The 26,072-nt window shown below is 43.8% G+C and overlaps 1 protein-coding gene across 2 annotated transcripts in view; it reads left to right on the forward strand.

Annotated features, from left to right (window-relative positions):
- The first annotated feature begins 543 nt into the window (after window positions 1-543).
- LOC120982456 (deubiquitinase DESI2-like) overlaps window positions 544-26,072 on the forward strand; it is a 124,181-nt gene continuing 98,652 nt past the window's right edge. Inside the window, exon 1 of one of the 2 annotated variants that reach the window (XM_040412611.1) lies at window positions 544-674. In XM_040412611.1, coding sequence (XP_040268545.1) covers window positions 654-674 — 21 coding nt within the window. In that variant the 5' untranslated portion in view covers window positions 544-653. Of the gene's footprint in view, window positions 675-2,582; window positions 2,753-26,072 lie in introns of those variants that run through there. The other variant, XM_040412610.1, reaches the window with a different exon arrangement.

The raw sequence follows: 26,072 nt of genomic DNA on the forward strand, positions 1-26,072 counted from the left end.
TCAGTGAAGATATGATTCGTTTTCCATTTGGCATGGGAGAGAGGACTTTATCTGCCGATAAGAAAGATGAGAGATATTGCATTCCCATTTCCCTGCAAAAAAAGGCAGTCGTAAGAGATTGCAAAGCACTGGTAATTTAAAACCACAACCAGCTCAGCTAGATGGAAGGGTGAGAGAGGAGCTAACACATTCTGCCTCATAATTAAAGACGAATATGCTTAAAATAGGCTCTGTCTCCAGCTAGATGTGTTAGCTTAGATAGCTTAGATGATGAAAGTTTCCATGACATTGATATGGCCTTGTGAGATGAGATGATGATTGAGCTTCTAACCAGAAATGCCAAAATGTAACCCTCCAGGCCGCCAGGGGGAGGCAGATTAATTCCCCAGGATAATACTGATGTCTTGGTAAAACCTTAAGAAGTGAACACATTATTTTTTAGAAGTCTGACACAATACAAGACTTCTTGACTTCATCTGTGAAGCTCTGCCCTGGTCCTTTAGCAGCAGAGGTTGTTCCCGGCTCCAGGGACTGGATGTAGTGCTGTCACCCTGCTATCCTGCTTCAGATACTGTTTCTTCAGCAAGGTGGACAATTGTTGCTGAGACTTGGTGAGACCTGATGTTTTTGAATACTACCAGCCAGTTGTGCCTATGCTAGCACAACCATATAAGGTGAGCCTCTGGTTTACTGATTGCATGGTACACCTACTGCCGATGTACTCATCCTATGATGTGCCTGTTTTTCCCCCCTCATCTTTAGCTCTGATATCACCAAAGGTAGCCCTACACATTAGACTAAGGTCAGCTAAACCTGCCAATTTTTGATGGTCAACCATTTGATGTATTTTAGATGTTTGGCCAACATGCTTTCGAGCTGAGCCAAGGTTTCATGTGTATGGTTCAACTATTGCCGTTGTACTCAACCTATGGCGTGCCTTTTTTTCCCCCCTCACCTTTAGTTCTGATACCACTAAAGGCGGCCTTACTCATTAGACTAAGTTTGGCTAAACCTGCCAATTTTTAGTGGTTAACCATTTGATGTATTTTAGATGTTTGGCCAACATGCTTTCGAGCAGAGCCAAGGTTGCTTGTGTATGGGGAGGTTGTAAGGAAAAGTTGTTGTTCGAACAATCTATTCAAAGTGTGTTAGTATTTACGCCTAACTCCCTCACAGAGGCACGTTCTTTGCTGCAGGGTACTAACCAGATTGTGTTCCTCAGAAAAACCACTGACCAGTGGTGACTGCACTACAGGATCTGGCAGGTAAAGCCTGAGGTTGATGCGAATAAGAGATCAGAGCTGAAGGTCAGAGAACAACGGTACCATGGAGCGGACAATAGATAAAGTCCCAAAAGTAGCCAAATTTCAAGATCAGAAGTCAACAGATGAGATGTCACCACCAAGGAAAGGACAAGAACCAGTAAAAAAAAAAAATAGGTCATTACCACGACACTCAAGTCACTGTTCCAGGAAAAGTCATCAGTTAGCGCTGATTTTGTTCGTTATAACTTTTTGTAAAAATTTCGAACACTCTTTGAATAAATACTCCCTATTACCAAACTAGGCTTCTAGCCTATAGTACTATAGTGTACTCGGCCTGTATAATTAGATTATTAGCCCTTTCAGACATGTCACTTGATATTACTCTTCGCAACCCGTTCCATTTGGTTATTAGATTAAACCACTCTGTAATTATACAGTGTTATTTTCTGGAAGAGAAGTGGTTAACGTCTCCTGTCCCAGACGAGCAAGAATCCTTCTGGCTGAGGGAATCTCATTAGGGAATACCATGTGCTGGAAGTTAATAAAGAGGGAACTCGGTCCTGCTTCATGAATGGCTCACATGCACTATTCATGGTTCCTCCTCCATCTCTAGAGGCCTGGGGATGCTGTATGATGTAACTTGGCTCCCTGCCGCTTCCATTCACATCTATTAGGCACACAGCCAGGACTCCTCCTTCTATTAAGATGAAGTCATCCTGTCCCTATATTTTTTATGGATACTACGCTGTGTGCACTATAGCAGCATCAGGGTCACACTCCCTTCTGATCTGAAACCGCATGGATTTCTCTGCACCTTCCCCTGTCAGCTCCTTGCATCCTGTGCCATGAGTTGCCTCTTTCCCTGATTATCCAGGAAGCAGCATCAGCACCATGGCTTCTCCGAGCTGTCAATAATCCCACGAGCGGTGAGAAACACTGGATACAAATCCCTATCTGATCTCATGCTATCCTTGCCTTATGCAAGACACAATCTCCCTGCAATCTGTGCTTTGGTGGCAGCCAGACGGAAGAGATAAACAGCTCAGTATTTTCCACAACTGACGAGCAGTAGATTGAATAATGCAGGGAGAACCAGCATGTTTTTCAGCGCTGAGCTAACCTCAAGCACTGTAAAGGTCATTGGCATACAGACACTAAATGCATTGCAGCAGACTCCATAGTATTGTGTTGTATACGTCCCTGTGGGAAATGGATTGCAGAACATAGAACTTGGGGTTCACACCTGACCTGACGAATGTGTCCAAGGGCTACAGCATGAGAACAAAACCTGATATTTGCATAACTTTGGCCAAAAAGAACCTCCGAGTGGTTTGTTTGGAGGATCTAGAATGAAAACGTTCCCTTCCTTCTGTAACCCATTGCAGTATTGACCAGGAGGAATTTACAAAAATTGGGGAGACCCCCCCAAGGAACCGACCAGCTTCACAATGGCAAATGAACCGGTGATACTAAACGTATATGATATGGTAAGTTCTGCATTCTGTTTCTGTCTTAACCCTATCTAGCACTGGTGGAAGTATGAAATGCTGCAGCTCTTTCCTGGAGAGCAACCCCATTGCTTGCTTGCTTGCTTGTTTGCTTGCTGTCTGCAATTTACATGCAGGTCCATTCATTTCAGTTATTTGTAGTTTTCCAGTTGATGGCCAGGGTGGATTTTCTCTAGTTTGTAAGACGTGTTATGGCTTTTCATTGATGTTCTGTCCGTGAAATAGATTGCAAGGATTGATGGTGGTCCATAAAGACACTATGTGTGGCATTCATCAGTCTTCCAGCCATAAATCTACAGTACAACAGCCATGGCAGCTATTAATGTCAGTCATGCCCACCAACATTAGCCTATGTGTTATACAGATCAGGTTTGGTTTATGTATTTATTACATTGAGTAATGGGGAAGTCTATTGGCGCTCCTTATGCCAAACATTGTACAGATGGGTGAGTAATTGATAATGAGGCAATTGCCAACAATACGTTAAGAACTGGATGCAAATGGGCATCAATTACGATCCAATTAAGCAGTACATACACCGGGGCTTAGTCCTGATCATGGGACTTGTCAAAATTTTGTCTTATTAAAAGGGGTTCCTCGCCAGGATAAAACTTGTTAGGAAAGGGGCAGAATGGGTTAACGAAAAAGATAAACAAAGTATTACTCGCCTCAAGATGCCCTACTGCTGCCATTCTGTGGTTTACCGGTTTCCAATTCCTGGTCCCGATTCAGCATACAGGAAATGCCTGCTCAGCCAATCACTGACTGAGGCATGTCTCCGTGTCTATATGGGTCCAGGAAGTGGAGACAAGAGTGGACTCGGTCAAGGGTGGGATTCAAATTTTTAATAACAGGTTCCCTACTCAACGGCGGATACGCCGCGTCACAACACATTTACATATACATATACCATATATATGCAATACACATAAATACACCATATACATGGTACACATAGATAAATACACCATATATACACTACACACATATACCACCCAACTAAGGAGCTAAACTATCAGTGGCGTGCGAAGCAATGGAAGCGAACATCTCCAGCTGCCCTGCCGCCGCCAGAGCCCCGAATCGGGACTCAGCCGGTAACACGGTTCTCTGTTCCAGTTGTAATTTTAACAACCGGATCTGGAGAAATGGAGGGAACTGGCTGAATCTAATGCCTGGACTCAGTAAGCGATAGACCTACAGCAGTATGGGATAGGTGAGAGGAGTAAAGCTTCTCTTATTTTATCCTGCAGGACAACCGCTTTAACATATACAGTGTTGGAAAAGATTAGAACCAACCCTCATCCCATACAGTCCACTTTTTTATCCTTGCATATACAGGACATATCATCTGTAAGGTCTAAGGGTCTTTTCACACAGCAAACTCCAGGTCAGAATAATCTGACATGTATTTACCATGGAATCAGTGTTGGAAATCTGAGGCTGACCCTCGGCTAATGAGCATGTGGAAACCCATGTGCAGACATGTCCGTTCTTGAGACAGTTAGGAAATCAGTGTGGAAATATTCTGAGGCCATATGAACAGGCGGCAGAATCAACGCACACAATCTGCCATGTGGACAGGCCCTAATAGGCTGTTTGTGAATCAACCTATAAAAAAAAGACCCTAGAGGCAAGTGATTGGCTCAGCTAAACGAAGCTGTATATTTGGGTCACGTTGATGTGTCAGAGCTTTGGGGCCACCAAGAAATCCCCTGTGGACTAGTCCTACCCTGTGTATATACTTGTATCCTATTCATAGAAGCAGATTGTAGGATCTTGTGGATGGTATGGATATGACCAACAGAAATATATTGGTATTTTCCAGACACAAAATTATCAGAAGTGAATGACAGAAAAATGATTTCTGTAAGTGGCCTCGGATGGGACAAACTCCCCCCTTACTGTAGGGTAATGTTCACAAAGCTCCTGACCTACAGGCTTAACGTGTCCATAGAGTTATAGAAGCCCTATGGTGGTGTCACGGGGCGCCGGCGATGCGCTCGCTCGCCAGAGCGCCGTCGGCGCCCGCCTCTGTGCAGGAGCAAGGTCGCGTGATAGGGGGGCGGGACGGACCCGGCCACACACGTCTCCTCAGCGCGGCCGGCGTCCCGGGTTCCCCCAGCAACCAGGATAAGCCTGAGCACCGAGCTGGGCACTCGGTGCTAAGCCCTATGTAGCAGGGGCAGTCATGTGACGCTGGCCACGTCACATGACCCCTGCTAGTCAGTATTTAAACAGGCGGCCTGCTGGTCACAGGTTGCCTGTAATTTAGGTTCCACCTGCGATTTCGTCTTACCTGGCGTACTTACCTTCTGCTGATTTCCTGACGATCCTCTGCCTGCAAATTGTGTACTTTTGCTGCTCTCCTGGTATTCTGACCCCGGCTTCCTCCTGACGATCCTCTGCTGACTCCTTTGGTACTTCACGACTCTCCTGGTATTTTTTGACCCCAGCAATTCCTGACTATTCTCTGCTTGCTCCATTTGTACTTCGTTGCTCTCCTGGTATTGACTCGGTCCGTTCACGTTCTGTTGTTTGTCTGGTCTGTCCTCCCTGCACTTATTCCAAGCTAAGGACTGCCGTCCAGTTGTCCCCTGTCATTAGGACTTGCGAGGCAAGTAGGCAGGGCCAGGGGTAAGGGTGGAGCGCAGTGGTCACTATCCTCCCTCCTGTGTGTGTGTGTGTGTGTACGTGACCGTTACAGGTGGCCAACAGAGTGTCCTTTTGGCTTTTGCCTGGTTGGTATATAAACAGAGCCTAAGGGATTCTGGCGTACATGCTGCAAGAATGAGACAAATCGGCTCACTTTTTACGCTTCTAAATTTTATGTTGGCTTTTCTTGTAAGACCCCCATTGTGTTCTAGACAGTTACAAAATGATTGAATGAAATAGCAAAATGTGTTGTGATGACCTTCAGTTAGGTTAGACTAGATGTGGTGTTACTGAGGCGAGCGGAATGCAGGAATCAGAGACAGAAGAGTTTTGTGACAACCAGCAAAAGACCAAAGCTCTGTAGTGATTGGACTTCGGCCTTATAACTAAGAAGCACTTTATTCCATTTCAACCACAAGATTGCTTTTATGGCAAGTATGGATATAATAGTTCAAATGGAATATAATGATCTAAAATGCAACGCTATTGTAAATGTGGCGTATAGACTTTTCTAATATCTGCCAACTGTAACTCACTCACACCAAGAGCAATAAGATAGCTGGCGGATGAATGAGCCTCCTCTGGCAGGGGCTTATCTCCCAAGGAGCAAAAGGATCAGGCAGCTGAAATCCAACACAACGTGCCCAACCCTCATCTTCCTCCACAACTGGTGCTGGAGTAGAGTCAGTCAGGAGGAACCCATACACATTAGATTACTTTCACACCAGCGTTTTTAATTTCCGCTATTGAGATCCGTCATAGGATCTCAAAAGCGGAGGAAAACGCTTCAGTTTGGTCCCCATTCATTGTCAATGGGGACAAAACTGAACTGACCGAAAGGGAATGCACCAGGATGCATTCCGTTCCCTTTGGTTGTGTTCCCATGACGCACACAAAAGTGCAGCAAGCAGCATTTTTAAATTCGTCCTGGGATGCGGAGCAAGACGGATCTGTCATGACTCACAATGTAAGTCAATGGAGACGGATCCGTTTTCTCGGACACAATAGAAAACTGATCCGTCCCCCATTGACTTTCAATGGTGTTCATGACGGATCTGTCGTGGCTATAGAAGACATAGTACAACCGGATCCACTCATAACGGATGCAGACAGCTCTATTATCATGATGGAAGCGTTTTGGCTGATCCATGACGGATCCAGCAAAAACGCTGGTGTGAAAGTAGCCTAAGATGGTTGGCTGGTCCACCATGGCCAGCTTTATGTTTTGGCTTCCTGATAACAATCAGTAAAACACCCTGAAGGCTATACTGAGTTAGAGACTGAAAGAGGTATTCCCATCTTAGACAATGGGGGCATATCGCTAGGATATGCCCCCATTGTATGATAGGTGCGGGTCCTATATCAAGAACGGAGCGGGGAGCGCTGTGGCTGGAGGACCCCAGATTTCCCGGGGTCCGTCCACTACCAAGTGCTAATCCCCGCCATAGAAGTGAATGGGAGCGTGCCGCGCATGCGCGGCACATGCTCCTGTTCATTTCTATGGGGCAGACGGCAATAGCCGAGCCAGCGCTCTAATTTTTTCGGTGGCCCCTTAGAAATGAATGGAGGGCGGTTGCGCATGCGCAGTGCTCTCTCCTTCACTTTTGGGGCTCTGTTCTCGATATAGGTGCGGGTCCCAGCACCTATAAGACAATAAGGGCATATCCTAGCAATATGCCCCCATTGTCTGAGATGAGAAAACCCCTTTAAGGGCCCTTTACACTGGCTGATGTTTGGGCAGGTTATTGCTAACAAGCATTTGTACGAAAATCTGCCTGATGCGGCCATCAAAATCACTGTCTCCCGGCAGCAGATCGTGCTGTCTAAACAGCCTCTGTTGCCAGCAAACAATGACTCTGAAAGGGGACGATGACATTAGTGATCATTTCTTCCCATACCGTAAAGGAGACCGTTGCATGTAAATGCAGTAGACTCCTCCACTGACGAGCAGGTGATTGTCAGGAAGGAACGCTATAAATGCCTAAGGTCTACACAGATGTCCACCCTTTTACTTGCAGATCTACATTATAAATATAGGTAATACAGGCCAAATTTGAACAACAGTGGTCGTAGTTTGGCCAAGTACTCTCTGGAATGCTTGAGGTGGGTCACTAGATTCAGATTTTTAATATGGATTCTATAGAACTATGAAGATATGAGGCATATGGTCTTTTGGTTTGGATTAGCCTCTTGCAGGACATATTGGCTGGCTACTGACCGGTAACACTACTAAAAGTCATACTGGTTTTGCTAAAAGAGACAGGCTACATGCACATATGGCCCATTTGTCTGCATTGCAATATGAGACACTATGAAAGCATCTGAAAGAGGTGCTTGTGTCTGATGAATAACGGCATGTCTGTATGATAATTGTCTCATGAAGCCAATCTATTAGAATGTGTTGAAGAGAATCTGCTATCTCTGATTCATGTATTCCATGTCTGACGGACTGAAACGTCACTGGGGCTGCTGGAGAGGCCTGAGGGCTAGCCTCCTTCCTATGGACTATGGACCCAGAACTATGGAGACCCTTTCCACCCCTTCCACCACCCCCCCTTCCCCCGGCTCATTATTCTACAAAGGGAAAAATGGGTAGTTTCTGCCTGTGAATGATTACGTTATCCCATTGTGTTGGTTAATTGTATCACAGGTGGGTGTTTTCTGCCTGTGAGTGATTACGTTATCCCATTGTGTTGATTAATTGCATCACATGTGTGTGTTTTCTGCCTGTAACTGCATGTGATTGGTTTATGTAAGAAACTGTCTCAGTCTTCCACAAGGTCCCCCATGGGAGTCCCCCTTGCTGGAAGATCTGCATAAAAGGCTGACATGTTGCCCCATTAAAGTGTCCTGTTCTACCCTTCATGAAGTCTAGACTCATGTTTGGGGTACTGGAGAACTACACTCTGGGGATTGAGTGTAATCCAGAGTATAATCCCTGAGCTCTTGTAAGAGCTGTTCCTTCATCGCTCTCTGAAGGAAGAGAGGTTCACCCACTGGAACCTGGAAGCCTTGTCGTAGGTCCACGGTGGGTAGAAGACGGCGAGATCCCAACCAAGCTGCGTCGGTTCGTGGGGTTGGCAGTGCATACGGTGCCAAGTGGAGTGCTTGGAGTCCTCAGGAAGCACTAGGAGCATCCATCAACGGAGGTACCCGGTCGGGGTGCCAGGAGATCCGTTACACCATGGTTTATTGAAATGGATCCCATGTAATGCTATATTTGTGTCACCTGATGAAATTTCCGTTTTTTGTTAGAGAAGAGGTTGTCTTGGTGATAAACTCCTCTAATGAATGACCTCATTATGGGTCTACAGCAGTCTATGGTTATGTGGCCACCAAGGGTTGCTGCCATTTTGTTGCTGCAGTTTGGATGTATCATAGTCCAAGAATGGAAGATACTTTGGTTAGACCAAATAGGGGTGAAGTTATATGAATAAGAGCATCACTTGTTAAGAGGCTAACATGACACCCAGTATGGTTTCACTTCATGTTGGCACTTCTGCAAAATGGCTTCTGTAACAAGAAAGTAAGTTAAAAAAATAATTACCAAAGTTTGGCAATGATCTTCTGACTTACTAACACATGAATGGTACCATATATTCACACTGGCATCATTGTTCCCTTAAGTCTGGTATCTGTTACCCCCGCGGGCAGAATAACCTTGTCTGATGCACTATTCTGCCCAGTAAAAACCATCTAGAATACCATTTCAATCTGACTGCACGTTTCCTCATGTGAGAGCAGTCTCATGCATATTAATTCGTCCAGCTGCGCTCCTTTTACACAATACATTCTGCCCAATCAGTTTCCTTAGCTTCCAAAAAAAAAACAACGTGCCCATCATGCTAATGCTGAAATCCTGAGTGAAGATTTATACATCTGCAAAATCTTTATGAGATCATTTCACATGATGTGAATGGCACAAAATGGCCTCAAGCACAAGGGGGTATGACAGCTCCGTACAACCTCCAAGCCAAAAGGGCAAGGCCAAACCATCAGGTTTCTGCATGCAGTTTTGGAAGCCAAAACCAGGAGTGAATTTAAAATGGAGGAGAAGTCGTATCTGTCCTTTATACTTTCTCTCCTTTTATGATCCACTCCTGATTTTGGCTTGCAAAACTGCATTCGGAAACCTGAATGTATGGCTGTACCCTTAAGGTCCCCATACACATTAGTATAATGTTGGCCAAACCCGCTGAGAACACCAGGTTTGGCTGACAGTCTAATGTGGGTGGGGAGCTCCAAGCTGTCTCACGAAAGATGACGTTGGGGGAGAGAAGGATCGGACAAGATCGTCCTGCTCTTATGATCTGCACCGGCTGACTGCGGGTATACTGTCCCGTACTTATATGATATAGTGTGTACAGGACAGTAGACCCATGGTGGGGCTGTAGCTCGCAGCATGGTAAAATCACTATGATGCAGAGAGCCATGGTTGGTGCGAGAAATGGGGCCATCACATGGACCATGTTTTACAGACTCCACATGCTCATCTGAATAAGCCCAAAGGACTGACAATATGTAACCCATAGACAGGGAGAGGAAAGCTTTATTTTTGACCAAGGAGGGGATATCAGAACAAGTCCCCACCATCAGCCCCTGATGTTCAGAAAGATATCTGCCAGTCATTGGTTTAATGTCCAGTCCTGTCAGAATTCACTTAGCTTTTTACTTATTATTAGAAATAATGCACCTATAACCCTACATATCATGGAGCTCGACTTCTCTCCCTCTATAACAGTGGTGGCGAACCTATGGCACGGGTGCCAGAGGCGGCACTCAGTGCCCTCTCTGTGGGCACCCGCAGCCTGGAAGAAGTCCAAGGTGTAACACTATGCCTTAGACTTTTTCTGCCATTCATCAGCACAGGGCATGCTTTCAATGGCACAGACAGCACACTGAATGTAGGCAGGCTATTATAGATACATGATAAAGTACATGGAAGATATGTTATATTAGTATTCAAGGTAAATGGCCATGTTGGCACTTCGCGATAAATAAGTGACTTTTGGGTTGCAGTTTGGGCACTCGGTCTCTAAAAGGTTCACCATCACTGCTCTATAATATTCTGCTTTCAGCAATGTTTGCTGCCGTACCCCAGTATCTGAATATCCAGCATACATGCTCTCTTAGCCCTCCCTTGGTTACATCCCTTGCGAACAGGGCCGAACCTGATGTTGGTTGGTCCCTGTGCTACATATAGTGCCCATACAGGGAGTGCAGAATTATTAGGCAAGTTGTATTTTTGAGGATTAATTTTATTATTGAACAACAACCATGTTCTCAATGAACCCAAAAAACTCATTAATATCAAAGCTGAATATTTTTGGAAGTAGTTTTTAGTTTGTTTTTAGTTTTAGCTATTTTAGGGGGATATCTGTGTGTGCAGGTGACTATTACTGTGCATAATTATTAGGCAACTTAACAAAAAACTAATATATACCCATTTCAATTATTTATTTTTACCAGTGAAACCAATATAACATCTCAACATTCACAAATATACATTTCTGACATTCAAAAACAAAACAAAACAAATCAGTGACCAATATAGCCACCTTTCTTTGCAAGGACACTCAAAAGCCTGCCATCCATGGATTCTGTCAGTGTTTTGATCTGTTCACCATCAACATTGCGTGCAGCAGCAACCACAGCCTCCCAGACACTGTTCAGAGAGGTGTACTGTTTTCCCTCCTTGTAAATCTCACATTTGATGATGGACCACAGGTTCTCAATGGGGTTCAGATCAGGTGAACAAGGAGGCCATGTCATTAGATTTTCTTCTTTTATACCCTTTCTTGCCAGCCACGCTGTGGAGTACTTGGACGCGTGTGATGGAGCATTGTCCTGCATGAAAATCATGTTTTTCTTGAAGGATGCAGACTTCTTCCTGTACCACTGCTTGAAGAAGGTGTCTTCCAGAAACTGGCAGTAGGACTGGGAGTTGAGCTTGACTCCATCCTCAACCCGAAAAGGCCCCACAAGCTCATCTTTGATGATACCAGCCCAAACCAGTACTCCACCTCCACCTTGCTGGCGTCTGAGTCGGACTGGAGCTCTCTGCCCTTTACCAATCCAGCCACGGGCCCATCCATCTGGCCCATCAAGACTCACTCTCATTTCATCAGTCCATAAAATCTTAGAAAAATCAGTCTTGAGATATTTCTTGGCCCAGTCTTGACGTTTCAGCTTGTGTGTCTTGTTCAGTGGTGGTCGTCTTTCAGCCTTTCTTACCTTGGCCATGTCTCTGAGTATTGCACACCTTGTGCTTTTGGGCACTCCAGTGATGTTGCAGCTCTGAAATATGGCCAAACTGGTGGCAAGTGGCATCTTGGCAGCTGCACGCTTGACTTTTCTCAGTTCATGGGCAGTTATTTTGCGCCTTGGTTTTTCCACACGCTTCTTGCGACCCTGTTGACTATTTTGAATGAAACGCTTGATTGTTCGATGATCACGCTTCAGAAGCTTTGGAATTTTAAGAGTGCTGCATCCCTCTGCAAGATATCTCACTATTTTTGACTTTTCTGAGCCTGTCAAGTCCTTCTTTTGACCCATTTTGCCAAAGGAAAGGAAGTTGCCTAATAATTATGCACACCTGATATAGGGTGTTGATGTCATTAGACCACACCCCTTCTCATTACAGAGATACACATCACCTAATATGCCTAATTGGTAGTAGGCTTTCGAGCCTATACAGCTTGGAGTAAGACAACATGCATAAAGAGGATGAATGGTCAAAATACTCATTTGCCTAATAATTCTGCACGCAGTGTATAATACAATCATACAGTGTCCAAATAACATTGTCATAAGGCCCCTAAATATCAGTGTCAGGCAGCTACTGAACAATGCTGTCCAGCTGGGGGATCAGAGGTGGCCATACAGATTAGATCAATGTCAGTCAGGGACCAGCCAACTAGCTTTGGCTACTTTCACACTGGCGTTTTGGTTTCCGTTTGTGAGATCCATTCAGGGCTCTCACACGCGGTCCAAAACGGATCAGTTTTTCCCTTAATGCATTCTAAATGGATAAGGATCTGTGCAGAATGCATCAGTTTGGCTCAGTTTGGTTGCTTCCAGCGTTTTGGTGTCCGTCTGACGAAACTGAGCCAAACGGATCCGTCCTGACTCACAATGTAAGTCAATGGGGACGGATCTGTTTTCACTGACACAATCTGGCACAATAGAAAATGGATCCGTCCTCCATTGACTTTCAATGGTGTTCAAGAAGGATCCGTCTTGGCTATGTTACAGATAATACAAACGGATCCGTTCTGAACGGATGCATGCGGTTGTATTATCTGAACGGATGCGTTTGTGCAGATCCATGACGGATCCGCACCAAACGCGAGTGTGAAAGTAGCCGAATGTGTATGGAGGCCTCTAGACTGTCTCCGGCATCTGCCGTCAATCGGACTTGAACTGCCCAATCCTTTTGTTCCAAGGCTGGCATGTGTGTATGGGGTGGTTGGGACAACTATTTAATGCGTATGAGACCAGCATTAGTATATAGGCCCTTAGCTCTGATGCTCCCTTTAGAACTGACAGGGGATTGGCCCTCTGTGACTGCAAAGGTCGCACACCCCTAGGACCGGCTTTGCCTGTGAACAAACATCAGAACACAAAAACAGGCATATAATTTATAAGAAACAAAATAATTTGTGTACACCGGCTTTACACCATGCCTGTCAATGTAGAAAACATCTGCTCCCCATGTTGTGTTTTTGGGCGGATGAAGGATGCCCCATCGTACGTTAGAAAAGGTGTAAAAAAATTAACTAAAGATGTTTTCCTTAAAAGGATTTATTGTATGAAATAATGGTGCTGCCATATTTTCATGTTCCAAAGCTTTGGGACATTAAAATATGGCTTGGAGATATACCGGTATACATCTATGTATAGCACAACGCTAACTGTGAAATAAGAGATGCACCTCTCAGTGTGAAGTGAGATCCAAGAGGCTCCGAGAATACAAGCAGCATATGGCGTCATTGGCAGTTACATCAGTGTGAAGTCGCAGTCTAATACCAAGAAAGCTGTAAAAACAACAAAAGTGAATCTTAAAGGGAGACTGGCAGTAAGGGTTCCTTTACACGTGACGCCGATGTAGCAGATTGTCGGGAAGGAAGTGTTCCTTCGCAACAATCTGCTAAATCGCTAGCGGAGGAGACCACTGTACTTAAATGCACCGATCTCCTCCAGAGTATGGGGAAAGTGATGCTAAAGCCATCGCTCTTCATCATAGCAGATCATGTTTTCACAGCACGATGATCTTTTGTGCTGTGTTTTGCTCATTCATAGGGTAATCGGCAGTGCATTTACATCGCAAGATCATCACTAACAGGAGTAACTAGTAACGCTCGTTAGTGATGATCTGGCAGTGTAAATGTACTGCCGATTACCTGATGAACGAGCAAAACGCTCATTCATCGGGTAATTGGATCTTTTGTGCAGCACAAAAGATCATCGTTTCCCATTGGCAGATTCTGCTGTGTAAACATTATCTACTGCCGGGAAACAACGAGACAGTATGGGGAAGAGTGATGGTGCTAGTGATCTCTCCTCCCTATACTCAGGAGATCGCTGCATGTAAATGCACCTGTCTCCTTTGCTAGCGATCAGCAGATTGTCAGGAAGCAGTGATGGTCAGTTCGCAGTGTTCGCCGGCGAACACATGCTAGCTGCCATCTTTAGTAGGTAGACTCACCCATCCGGCGATGCACAGGTAAGCCCTTACCTGTACCTGTGCCGGGTGCCGGTCTGAAATCAAATGCAGTCACCGGGAGCAGGCAGTTCCGAGAACAGCCTAATGAAGGCCCCCGGCGGCTGTTCTCGGAACTGCCTGCTCCCGGTGACTGGCACAGGCACAGGTAAGGGCTTACCTGTGCATCGCCGGACGGGTGAGTCTACCTTACTAAAGATGGAAGCCCGCATGTGTTCGCTGGCGAACACTGCGAACTGACCATCACTGTCAGGAAGGAACGCTTCCTTCCTGACAATCTCCTAGATCGTCATCGCTGGTTAGCGATGATCGTTTCAATTGTCAGACCGTGTAAAGGGCCCATTAGGCTGTGGGTATTAACGGGGTTGTGCACTGCAAAAGATAGTGATAATATATCCTCTGGACAGGTCATCAATTTCAGATCAGCGGGGGTCCGACTCCCGGCAACCCCGCCAATCAGCTGTTTGAAGAGGATGCGGCGCTTGTGCAAGCACTACTTCTGATTCAAAATTATCAGTGCGTCATCTCGTTTGTAGTGAATGGGGTGAGCACCTGTAATTACACTTCATGGCCACTGCAAAGAAGATGGCGCACAGGTAATTTTGGAGAGGAAGCAGCGATTGCGCAAGCGCCGCGGCCTCTTCAAACAGCTGATTGGCGGGGGTGCCGGGAGTCGGACCCCCGCCGATCTGATATTGATGACCTGTCCAGAGGATATATCATCAGTATATTTGCACTGCACAACACCTTTACACCACTGGAGCAAGTGACATTGCAAATGTGTGCAGCCCATTCTGGCTGCTCCCCTGTTGTAGCTGACAACTGAGTCCTTGTTTTTTAAGTCACAAAACATTTTACTTGTGTTTTTTTTCCAGAGGTTTTTCTGATACAGAAGTTTCTTAAAAAACTCCACACCCAGAGAGCATGCAGCGATTTGCTAAAAACACCAAGAGACAAGAAGCATTTGGCTGCAGTGTTTATGTGTTAAAAACAGATGTTTTTGAAAACCAAATTTGCAACCACGGTAAAGCCTCATGCACACGACTGTATTTTTTACCTGCGTGCTATCCGCATTTTTGCATATATCACATTGACTCATTCATTGCTATGGGGTCATGCACATGTCTGTATTTTTTGTGGATCTGTGTGGCCGTTCCACATATTATAGAGCATGTCCTATTCTTGTCTATATTCTGGTCAAGAATAGTCATTTCTACTGATGGAAAATAGAAAAATGTGATGTGTACACAAAAGGTGTTCCTATTTTGCGAATCCGTAGTTTTCAGACAGAAATAAAGATACAGTTGTGTGCATGAGGTCTCATGGAGAGTTCCTAAAAAGCACCAAAGAGAGAATCCAATATTGATGTGCTGAACCTGCAGGCCCTGCACTAAGCATAACACAGTATCAGCTTTGCCTGGAGTGTTCCTTTAAGAAAAAGTGAAACTTTCCATGTTTCATGTGGTATATAAAATCTCCCACTGATGAGTATAGCGCATTTTTTTGTGAATCTAACAAATCAGGTGGGAAGTCACAATCAGCTAAGGCTACTTTCACACTGGCGTTTTGGCTTTCCGTTTGCGAGATCCATTCAGGGCTCTCACAAGCGGTCCAAAATGGATCAGTTTTGCCCTAATGCATTCTGAATGGAAAAGGATCCGCTCAGAATGCGTCAGTTTGCATCAGTTCAGTCTCCATTCCGCTCTGGAGGCGGACACCAAAACACTGCCTGCAGCGTTTTGGTGTCCGCCTGACGAAGCGGAGCCAAACGGATCCCTCCTGACACACAATGCAAGTCAATGGGGACGGATCAGTTTTCTCTGACACAATCTGGCACAATAGAAAACGGATCCGTCCCCTATTGACTTTCAGTGGTGTTCAAGACGGATCCGTCATGGCTATAGAAGACATAATACAACCTGATCTGTTCACGACTGATGAATGCGGTTGTATTATTGTTTTTGGAGATCCATGACAGATCCACAAAAAATGCTAGTGTGAAAGTAGCCTTAGGCGTATAAATCCCATTAAGTTGCCAGTGTGCCATCTTTAAAGAGGACATGTCACCATAAAGTGCAGTACAATCTGCAGGCACCATGTTATAAAGCAGCAGATTGATATATACTTTTGTGAGAAAAGATTCAGTAAAACATGTACTTTTATACATTTAAATCTCTCCTCTTTCTGACTTCATTGTACACAGGGGAGGTGTTATCAGTGATTGATAGTATTCTCTATGTAAGTATGTATACACAGATAGCTGTCAGTCACTGATAGCAGTACACGGGGGAGGTGTTATCAGAGATTGATACCATTCTCTGTGTAAGTGTGTATACAGAGATAGCTGTACACAGGGAGGTGTTATCAGAGATTGATAGTATTCTCTATGTAAGTATGTATACACAGATAGCTGTTAGTCACTGATAGCAGTACACGGGTGAGGTGTTATCAGAGATTGATAGCCATCTCTGTGTAAGTGCGTATACAGAGATAGCTGTCAGTCACTGATAGCTGTACACAGGGAGGTGTTATCAGAGATTGATAGTATTCTCTATGTAAGTGCGTATACAGAGATAGCTGTCAGTCACTGATAGCTGTACATAGGGAGGTGTTATCAGTGATTGATAGTATTCTCTATGTAAGTGTGTATACAGAGATAGCTGTCAGCCACTGATAGTTGTACACAGGGGACTCACTGATATATGGAAGTCTCCACATAGTGTTTATAATGTCAGAGAGCAGAAATAAGGAACCGTCGGATTAGCTGGCTGACGGAGCAGAGAGAAACTTTAGATCCCTCTATTAGAGAATCTCAGCCCTATACAGAAAAAAGGGTTCCATATTTGTAATAAAGACCAATTTAAAAAATTATTTTTAGCTCAAAATAAGTACAATGCAATAATTAAAAAAAAAATTGCCCCCAAAGGGGTACATAGCTTTTAAATTACATGCTCATTACTTGCCCAAATAGGCATGCATATAGTAGAGTTCAGGTATATAGCTTCCAGGCAAGCTGAGTCAGATTGTTTGCCCATCAATTATTTCACGCCTATGGTCAACTAAATACATGTAGTATGGGTGACCTGCACCAAGTAAGGAGGTCTCATTTGGATTTTGCTATTGAAAAGACATAGGTAAAGCTCTAGAAAAAGAGCAAAACCTCTTTCACACATCAGTGTTTGATCAGTGATTGTGAACCAAAACCAGGAGCGGGTCAAAACCACAGAACAGGCGCAAATCTTTCCATTATAGCTCACCCCTGTGTAGCCTCACAATCACTGATGAAAATCACTGACCAAATACTGATGTGTGAAAGAGACCATACGGAAAACTGTAATGTTTCTTTTACATTGCTACAGCTGTTTTTATATATTTCTTCATGTAATTTTGTTTGAATGTTTCTCCCCTACGTAAATGATGCCACTTAGTCTAAGAATGAAGACAGAGGGCACTTTTTATGCAGAGATATAAATAATTCCTATGATTTCTGAAAAGCGGTTGCCAGGGGCTTTGCTTATCTTGCGTCATTAATTAGACAAAGTCTATTCTTAGGCTCCTGACATTATTTGCGTGACTGTAGTACTGCAGACCGTCCCGCAACCCGGCTTGCCGCATTTAATGAGGAGCTATGTATCTGGGCAACAACATATCATTGAAGTATAGAGACTCTACAGCCAGAGTAACTGCAGCCTATAATAATCCAGTCCTCGGAGACTGGCTCTGCTCAGGATCATTGCTAATTTTCTGTACCCTTGAAAGCACAGTCAATCCTTCATTTAGACTGTGCGCTGTGTGGGTGGAAGCTATGTTCAATGGTATTTTCATTTATGTTGGCAATGATTACCATCTACAAGATTTCCATTATGACAAGAAGCCGACCCAGGGCAAGGCATTTGATGCAATCAGCACTGTTTTATCAATAGGTTATCCTATTTAAAGGGACTGTCTGCACTATTAGGGCAAAAGGTTGTCATACTGGGGGGACACCCTTTTATGAATTAGAGCGAATAACCCTTCACAAAGAGTGTCTCTTCCCCTAGTGGGCTTGAAACGACCATGCATTAGGCTACTTTTACACTGGCGTTTCTGGGTTCGCTTGTGAGATCCGTTTCAGGGCTCTCACAAGTGGCCCAAAACGGATCAGTTCAGCCCCAATGCATTCTGAATAGATAAGGATCCGATCAGAATGCATCAGTTTGGCTGCGTTTGGTCTCCGTTACGCTTTTGAGGCGGTCACTAAAACGCAGCCTGCAGCGTTTTGGTGTCCGCCTGACAATGCGGAGCCAAACGGATCTGTCCTGACTTACAATTTTAAGTCAATGGGGACGGATCCGTTTTCACCGACACAATATGGTGCAATTGAAAACTGATCCGTCCCCCACTGACTTTCAATGTAAGTCAGGACGGATCCGTTTTGACTTAGACTCTTTTTCGAATGAATAATGCAAACGGATCCGTTATGAACAGATACAAGCGTTTGCATTATCGGTGTGAAAGTAGCCTACCTGGCTGATGCCCATTTAAGTGGTTAACATGTAATACTTCTTTCCCTCTGTAGGGGAGCTATAGGAAAAATATATGGTCCTATGAAGCTCTTCTTGCTTAGGATATATGATCGCCAGGGGTTCGGAAAGTTAATCATTGGGGTAATTCCCTAGGGTACTGTAATTTAACAATGCAAGGGATGAAAGTTGAGGTCAATAAAGGGCAGCTATTATGAGCACCTATGGAGGTTGTTACTCTGCCACCCTCACACATCAACAATGAACTGAAACTGGACACAAGGACTAACCAAGCTCTGAGCAGTGTGTATTCAGACTGGAACCTGAAAATGTCAGGGACATTTCTTTTGGGAAAAAAAGCCCTGTATTCTGTATGTTCTAATGTGGTAGAAGAACCTTTAGGTCTCCATGCGCATTAGTTTATTGTCGGCCAAGCCCGCTAAGAACAAGGACTTCGGCCGAGACTCTAATGGCTATAGAACCAACCAAACTTTAAAGAAACACCCCACACAAATAAATCATTAAACATAATTCTAACTTTATTAGTAGATTACATGATCAAAACATACAAATTTGCAGCATTACACAAGCACTAAATGAGTTAGATCCTAAAGGTAAGTAGCCAATTTGCTAGATTGAAGAACGTTAGTATATAAGGTAGAGATACAGCACATTATCCTCCTTCTATTAGATAACTATCTAAATCAAAACAAACAGGTCTCCATTCCCCTGTGAAGAAACATGTGTTGGGGCACAGAGGGTCTAAAGCTCCCTTTACATGGGAGGATCTACAAGCAGATTGTCAGGAAGGAGGCTTTCCTTTCCGAGGATCTACTGATCGCTAGCGGAGGAGACCGGTGCATTTACATGCACCGATCACCTCCAGAGCATGGGGAGGAGCGATCGCTAATGCCATCGCTCTTCCCCATACAGACTCCTGTTTACACAACGCGGTCTGCTGTCGGGGAACAAGGATGTTTGTGCTGCACTAACGCTCATTCATCTGGTAATCGGCGGTACAATTACACCGTCTGATCATCGCTAATGCACAAACATGCCTAATGCTGCAAATTTATATGCTTTTATCATGTCATCTACTAATAAAGTTTGAATTATGTTTAATGATTTCTTTTTGTAGGATATTTCTTTAAAGTTTGGTTGGTTGTATAATTAGTCACCCCCATTTGTGACTTAATTGGTCCCAGTTTTCTTTTGGCGTTCTAATGGGTATAGGGAGATTAAGAGTCTCCTCCAACATTTTTGGCCTGATCCTTTTCTTCTCCCAGGAGATAAGCTGCCACCTGGAGTGTCCGGCAGCGGCTCTCGCCTCTCTCCCCATTGAACACACATACATGTTTGGACAAACACAATGGGGGAGATTTATCAAAACCGGTGTAAAAGAGCTCTGAAAAATGAAAGGTGGAATCTGATTGGTTGCTATGGGCAACTCAGCCAGTTTTCATAAATCTCCCCCCATTGTCTATGTGTAAGGGAGAGCCAGGAGAAATACTCTGGTTCAGCCAACAGCTATTGAAGGCGTATGGCCACCTTTTGGCCCTGCTTGCACCAGGCCCCTAATGTGACCTCTACCCAGGGGCGTAGCTATAGGGGGTGCAGAGGTAGCAGTCTCTACTGGGCCCAGGAGCCTGAGGGGGCCCAAAGACCCTTGTGCCACATAAGAAAACACTGGTATTATAGACAGTGCATGCAGGTCAAGTTACACCTCTGGCTGGAGGGAAGGGTTAAGGTCAAGAATTTGGCATGAGGAGGGGGAAGGGGGGGGGTGCCATTTCAATTTTTGCCCCTGGCCACAAAGCACTGAGGGAAGGGGGGCCCAAGCTTAACTCTTGCACCAGGGCCCATGAGCCTTTAGCTACGCCCCTGCCTCTACCTCTGCACCCCCTATAGCTACACCACTGCCAATTATGCTCAGACTATTGCTTACTAACAGGCGCTTCAGACAATGGGTGACCATGCTTGATATCTTCTGCACCCCCTAAAGCTACTCCACTACCAATTATGCTCAGGCCAATGCTTACCAACAGATTTAGACAATGGGTGACCATGCTGGATATCCTCAGCACCCTCTATAGCTACAACACTTCCAATTATGCTCAGACTATTGCTTACCAACAGGTGCTTTAGTCAATAGGTGACCATGCTGTGGAGGCAAATGTAGTCACCTACCAGTCTGCAGAACCACAGTGATTTTATACGGATCACGTGCAACCAAAGCTTTTGCAGAATTCCTCCCAGAAAGCTCAGTTCCAAGCCTCGGACAGAGAAACACAAGGTTTTGGAAAGGGCATGGGAGGCATTCAAGCTGGCAGTAAAGATTTTCTCTGCCGTTCGGAGGTCTTCAGTGATACTCAGTATGCAATATTTCAGTGTCTACCATCAGAGATTTGGATTTATACTACAAAATAATGCCATTTCCTAATTGAATTCTGTATTTACTGATCGTGCGATGCATTGTCAGGCGTCTGCATGCAGTGTTAAATAATAAAGGAGCAGACGCTGAATGAAAGCTCTTATCTGTGCTGTGCTACATGATCAGCTTCCAGGGAATGAATCAAGCTGGCATCAATGTCAGATTGGGGCCATATCTCTACATCATAAATCTGACCACAGAAATGTTCCATATGGTGGGTGCTCTTGCTATAAGGTTGACGAAAACTAGCAAATAGCACTGGAGTGGAGATCATTAACTGGTGCATAAAAAACCACAGCGACAACTTCCCATATGTAGTAGAAGAGGCAGGACCAGATCGGCTGCTAAGGATTAGACTGGACTTACCAAGGCTATCTACATATTGTGGGGGAAATTTATTAAGACTGGCGGTTGCTACATTTCATCTTAAATTAGCAAGATGCACCAAATGTATTAAGAGGCCAGTCTAAGGTGCAGAAATGGAAATTGTACCCCAAAAGGAAACACAAAGTGCAGAGCTCACGTGCTTGCAACCCCGTGAGGAAGCACGGAAGTGCTTGGAATACAGCACTAATAGAATCCAAAAAAACAAGGAGGTGAATCCAGCGTCCATTAAAGGGAATAACTTTAACTTTTAGCACAGTAAAAAAAAAAAAACTGACAAAGATACTCATCTACGCGTTTTAGGTCAGGAGAATGCAATCCTTAATCATGACCAAAGCACAACACCATCAGGTGATGCATCCTCCCGCTTCCGCCAAATTTTCAGCAAAGTGGCAAATTTGGTGCAAAACAGCAAAAGTCACGAATTGATTTGCCCAAATGGTGCTTGCGCACAGATTTGCATCTTTTTTCTTACACCACTTGATATATTTCCCCCTTTAGGGTGAAGTAAAGGTTTTCTAGTGACAGATATACTATTATTTGGCTCATTTGGTGTGGAAAAGCTTTAAAACCCCCGCTGAAGTTTCCAAATACATCACAGATTGTGTGATCACATGACACTGGCTAATGTCAACCAGTTCAATAGTGAAAATTCTAGTGACAGAAACCCTTTAAAGAGATTCTGCTCTTACTGGAAGCAATAGAAAAAGGCTTCAAGATTAGAACCCTTCCCGGGGAAGAAAGAAACACTAAAAAACTGATCTTATCTTGGAGGACATGTTGCGTTCATGCTTCGCACAAATGCCCAATGGGTGCTCAAAGGCCAATTCCCACAATGATTATAACTAATCATGCTGAGAGGGTCCGTAAGTAATAAATCAGTAGTATAAACGTAAATCTGAAACTATAGACAGCACTTGCATGGGTTGCTTGCAAAGTTCAGGAAATTATTGTAGCCACCACCAAAATTAATGCAGAACTTACAACGTTTCTGGAGGTCATACGCTCTTCTTCAGGCATCTGTATCCCTGTGTTCACTACACTACAGAAGCAGTGCCTAAAGAAGGACATATTACCTCCTGAAATTAATGCTTTCACTTTGGCAGTAGCTACAATGAATTCCTTAATCCATGCGAGTGAAGCTGTCTATTTTCGGATTTAGACCCCATGCAGACAACCATATCCGCTTTGCGTCCCGCAAATCAGAGATCCGCAAAATACAGATGTGGTCTGTGTTGCATCTGTATTTTTCTGCAGATCTGTTGACTTCAATGGGTCTGCGGTCTGAATTTTGCGGCCCAGTATAGGACATGTTCTATCATTTTACAGAATGAACATACGGATGTGAAAAGCACATGGATCATCCATGTTCTTTCTGCTGTTCCGCAAAAAGGCAGGCTGTGTCCACAGAATGCTGACCATGGACCCATTGAAAACAATGGGTCAGCCAAATAAAAGGCGAACGGCACACGGACAGCATCTGTATTTTGTGGATCTGCAATCTGCGGACCACAAAACGGATACTGTAGTGTCCATGGGCCTTACACTGTACAAGACCCATGGCAGAGAGGATTGCAAGGAAGACCTGCACCTACATACGGAAGCTGTGCTGTCGTCCAACCTCTGAGGTATACCAGCAGTATAAACAGCACATGGTAGGTGGAATGGCCTTGGTAGAAGATTCAAGTTACACACAAAAATGAGTCGTAAAAAGTTTAAAAAACATTCAAGTTTCACGTATCTCATGGGTGGTTTGATTACAATAATGTAGTGGTGTAATAGGACCGCAGTTGAGGCGCAGAAACACCGTGCAGGACAGATGCATGTATGAAGAAAAGTTCTTTTTTATTAGATATTGCTCATCAGGTGAAGCAGATAAAACAACGCGTTTCGGGGATACTTAGGTCCCCTTCATCAGGTTAAAAGGCTCCATATGATTACAATAATGGACAGATCACAAAGCACCAAGAGTACACGGCCGACATAGTTTCAGGGGCATTATGATGATATCGCAGACTCCAAAACCAGGTAAAAAAGTAATTGGTCAGCAATAAATCAATAGGTTAATTAATGAGGCCTTGGACATCCCGTCTAATCCAGGGTATGACAGATGAGAGTCCGCTCCTATCTGCCTGGTCCTGTGCTATAGATATTGAAGCAGACAGCCCCAGATTCAATCTCGCTGAGAGAACATTAACATGGTAGAGAGGACAAATCTTTATATTACACTCCGCAACCCTGGTTCTGGCATGCTTAATACAGAGCTGCTTGTATTTTCCATTTAGGTAATTGCTCTGGATGACATATTGATAACGGATATTCACAGCAAATCCACGCCTAAGCTAAGTAAACTATCCAACATGAATTGATGATTTATTTTGCTTAGAGAGCATCTGACAGCAAGATCAACCCCATAAAACCTGGCATAATACCTGGCAGGGATGATCCTGCTGAGCCAAGGCATACCTTTGTTATGTAAATCCATTGAGCTGTTTATGAGGAATTCAACTTTTAAAGGGAGGTTTTCTGGGATTTCGATACTGCTGGCCTATTCTCAGGATAGGTAATCAATATCTGATCGATGGGGGTCCGACACCGGGCACCTCTGCCAATCAGCTGTTTGAAAAGGCCGCGGTGCTTCACTGGCACAGCGCCGTACACTGTATAGTGGTTGTGTTTGATATTGCAGCTCAGGCCTATTCACTTGAATGGGACTGAGCTGCAAAAAGTTCATGTGACGTCACTGGAGCGCTCTGCAGCTGATCGGCAGGGAAAACTGGCGTAAAAGAAGATAAACTTGCCAAACCTGCTGGCTCCTGCCCCTCCCCCTTTTCGGGAACGTGGAGAGGGCGGTGGAAAAATGCCAATTGTGTGCCAGAAAACTGGTGTGAGGAGAATGATAAATTGCCCACTATAAAACTCAAGTTATAGGAAAGAAATGGATACAATTCTTGTGAGGCCTTATTTCACCTTAAGGACCAGGCCATTTTTTGCAAATCTGATCAGTGTCACTTTAAGTGGTGATAACTTTAAAACGCTTTGACTTATCCAGGCCATTCTGAGATTGTTCTTTCATCACATATTGTACTTCATGACACTGGTAAAATGAAGTTAAAAAAATATATATATATTTATAAAAAAATACCAAATTTACCCAAAATTTGAAAAAAATTGCAAATTTCCAAGTTTCAATTTCTCTACTTCTATAATACAAATACCTCCAAAAATAGTTATTACTTTACATTCCCCATATGTCTACTTCATGTTTAGATCATTTTGGGAATGATATTTTATTTTTGGGGGATGTTACAAGGCTTAGAAGTTTAGAAGCAAATCTTGAAATTTTTCTGAAATTTTCAACCCAATTTTTAGGGACCAGTTCAGGTCTGAAGTCACTTTGCGAGGCTTGCATAATATAAACCACTCAAAAATGACCCTATTCTAGAAACTACACCCCTCAAGGTATTCAAAAGTGATTTTACAAACTTTGTTAACCCTTTAGGTGTTCCACAAGAATTAAGGGAAAATAGAGATACAATTTCAAAATTTCACTTTTTTGGCAGATTTTCCATTTTAATATTTTTTTTACTTTTACCAAGCAAGGGTTAACAGCCAAACAAAACTCTATATTTATGGCCCTGATTCTGTAGTTTACAGAAACACCCCATATGTGGTCGTAAACTGCTGTACGGGCACACGGCAGGGCGCAGAAGGAAAGGAATGCCATACAGTTTTTGGAAGGCAGATTTTGCTGAAATGGGTTTTTTGACACCATGTCCCATTTGAAGCCCCCCTGATGCACCCCTAGAGTAGAAACTCCAAAAAAGTGACCCAATTTTAGAAACTACGGGATAGGGTGGAAGTTTTGTTGGTACTAGTTTAGGGTACATATGATTTTTGGTTGCTCTATATTACACTTTTTGTGAGGCAAGGTAACAAGAAATAGCTGTTTTGGCACCGTTTTTATTTTTTGTTATTTACAACATTCATCTGACAGGTTAGATCATGTGGTATTTTTATAGACCAGGTTGTCACGGACCTAATATGTATACTTTTTTTTATTTATGTAAGTTTTACACAATGATTTCATTTTTGAAGCAAAAAAAATTATGTTTTAGTGTTTCCATAGTCTGAGAGCCATAATTTTTTCAGTTTTTGGGTGATTACCTTGGGTAGGGTATGATTTTTGCGGGATCGCTTGCTGTTGTACTTTTTGTGATGTAAGGTGACAAAAAAATGGTTTATTTAGCACAGTTTTTATTTTTTATTTTTTACGGTGTTCATCTGAGGGGTTAGGTCATGTGATATGTTTATAGAGTCGGTCGATACGGACGCGGCGATACCTAATATGTATATTTCCCCCCCCCCCCCCTATTTTTTACCTTTTTTTTTTTTTACTTTATTTGGGGAAAATGACGTTTTTGTTTATTTTTACTTGAAACTTTTAATTATTTTGGGGGAAACTTTATTTTTTCAACTTTTTTTTCACTTTATTTTTTGTCCCACTTTGGGACTTGAACTTTTGAGGGTCTAATCCTTTGCAATGCATTCCAATACTTCTGTATTGGAATGCATTGGCTGTATGAGTAAGGCTACTTTCACACTAGC

The sequence above is a fragment of the Bufo bufo genome, chromosome 11 (genome assembly GCF_905171765.1).
Source record: "Bufo bufo chromosome 11, aBufBuf1.1, whole genome shotgun sequence".
Lineage (NCBI taxonomy): Eukaryota > Metazoa > Chordata > Amphibia > Anura > Bufonidae > Bufo > Bufo bufo.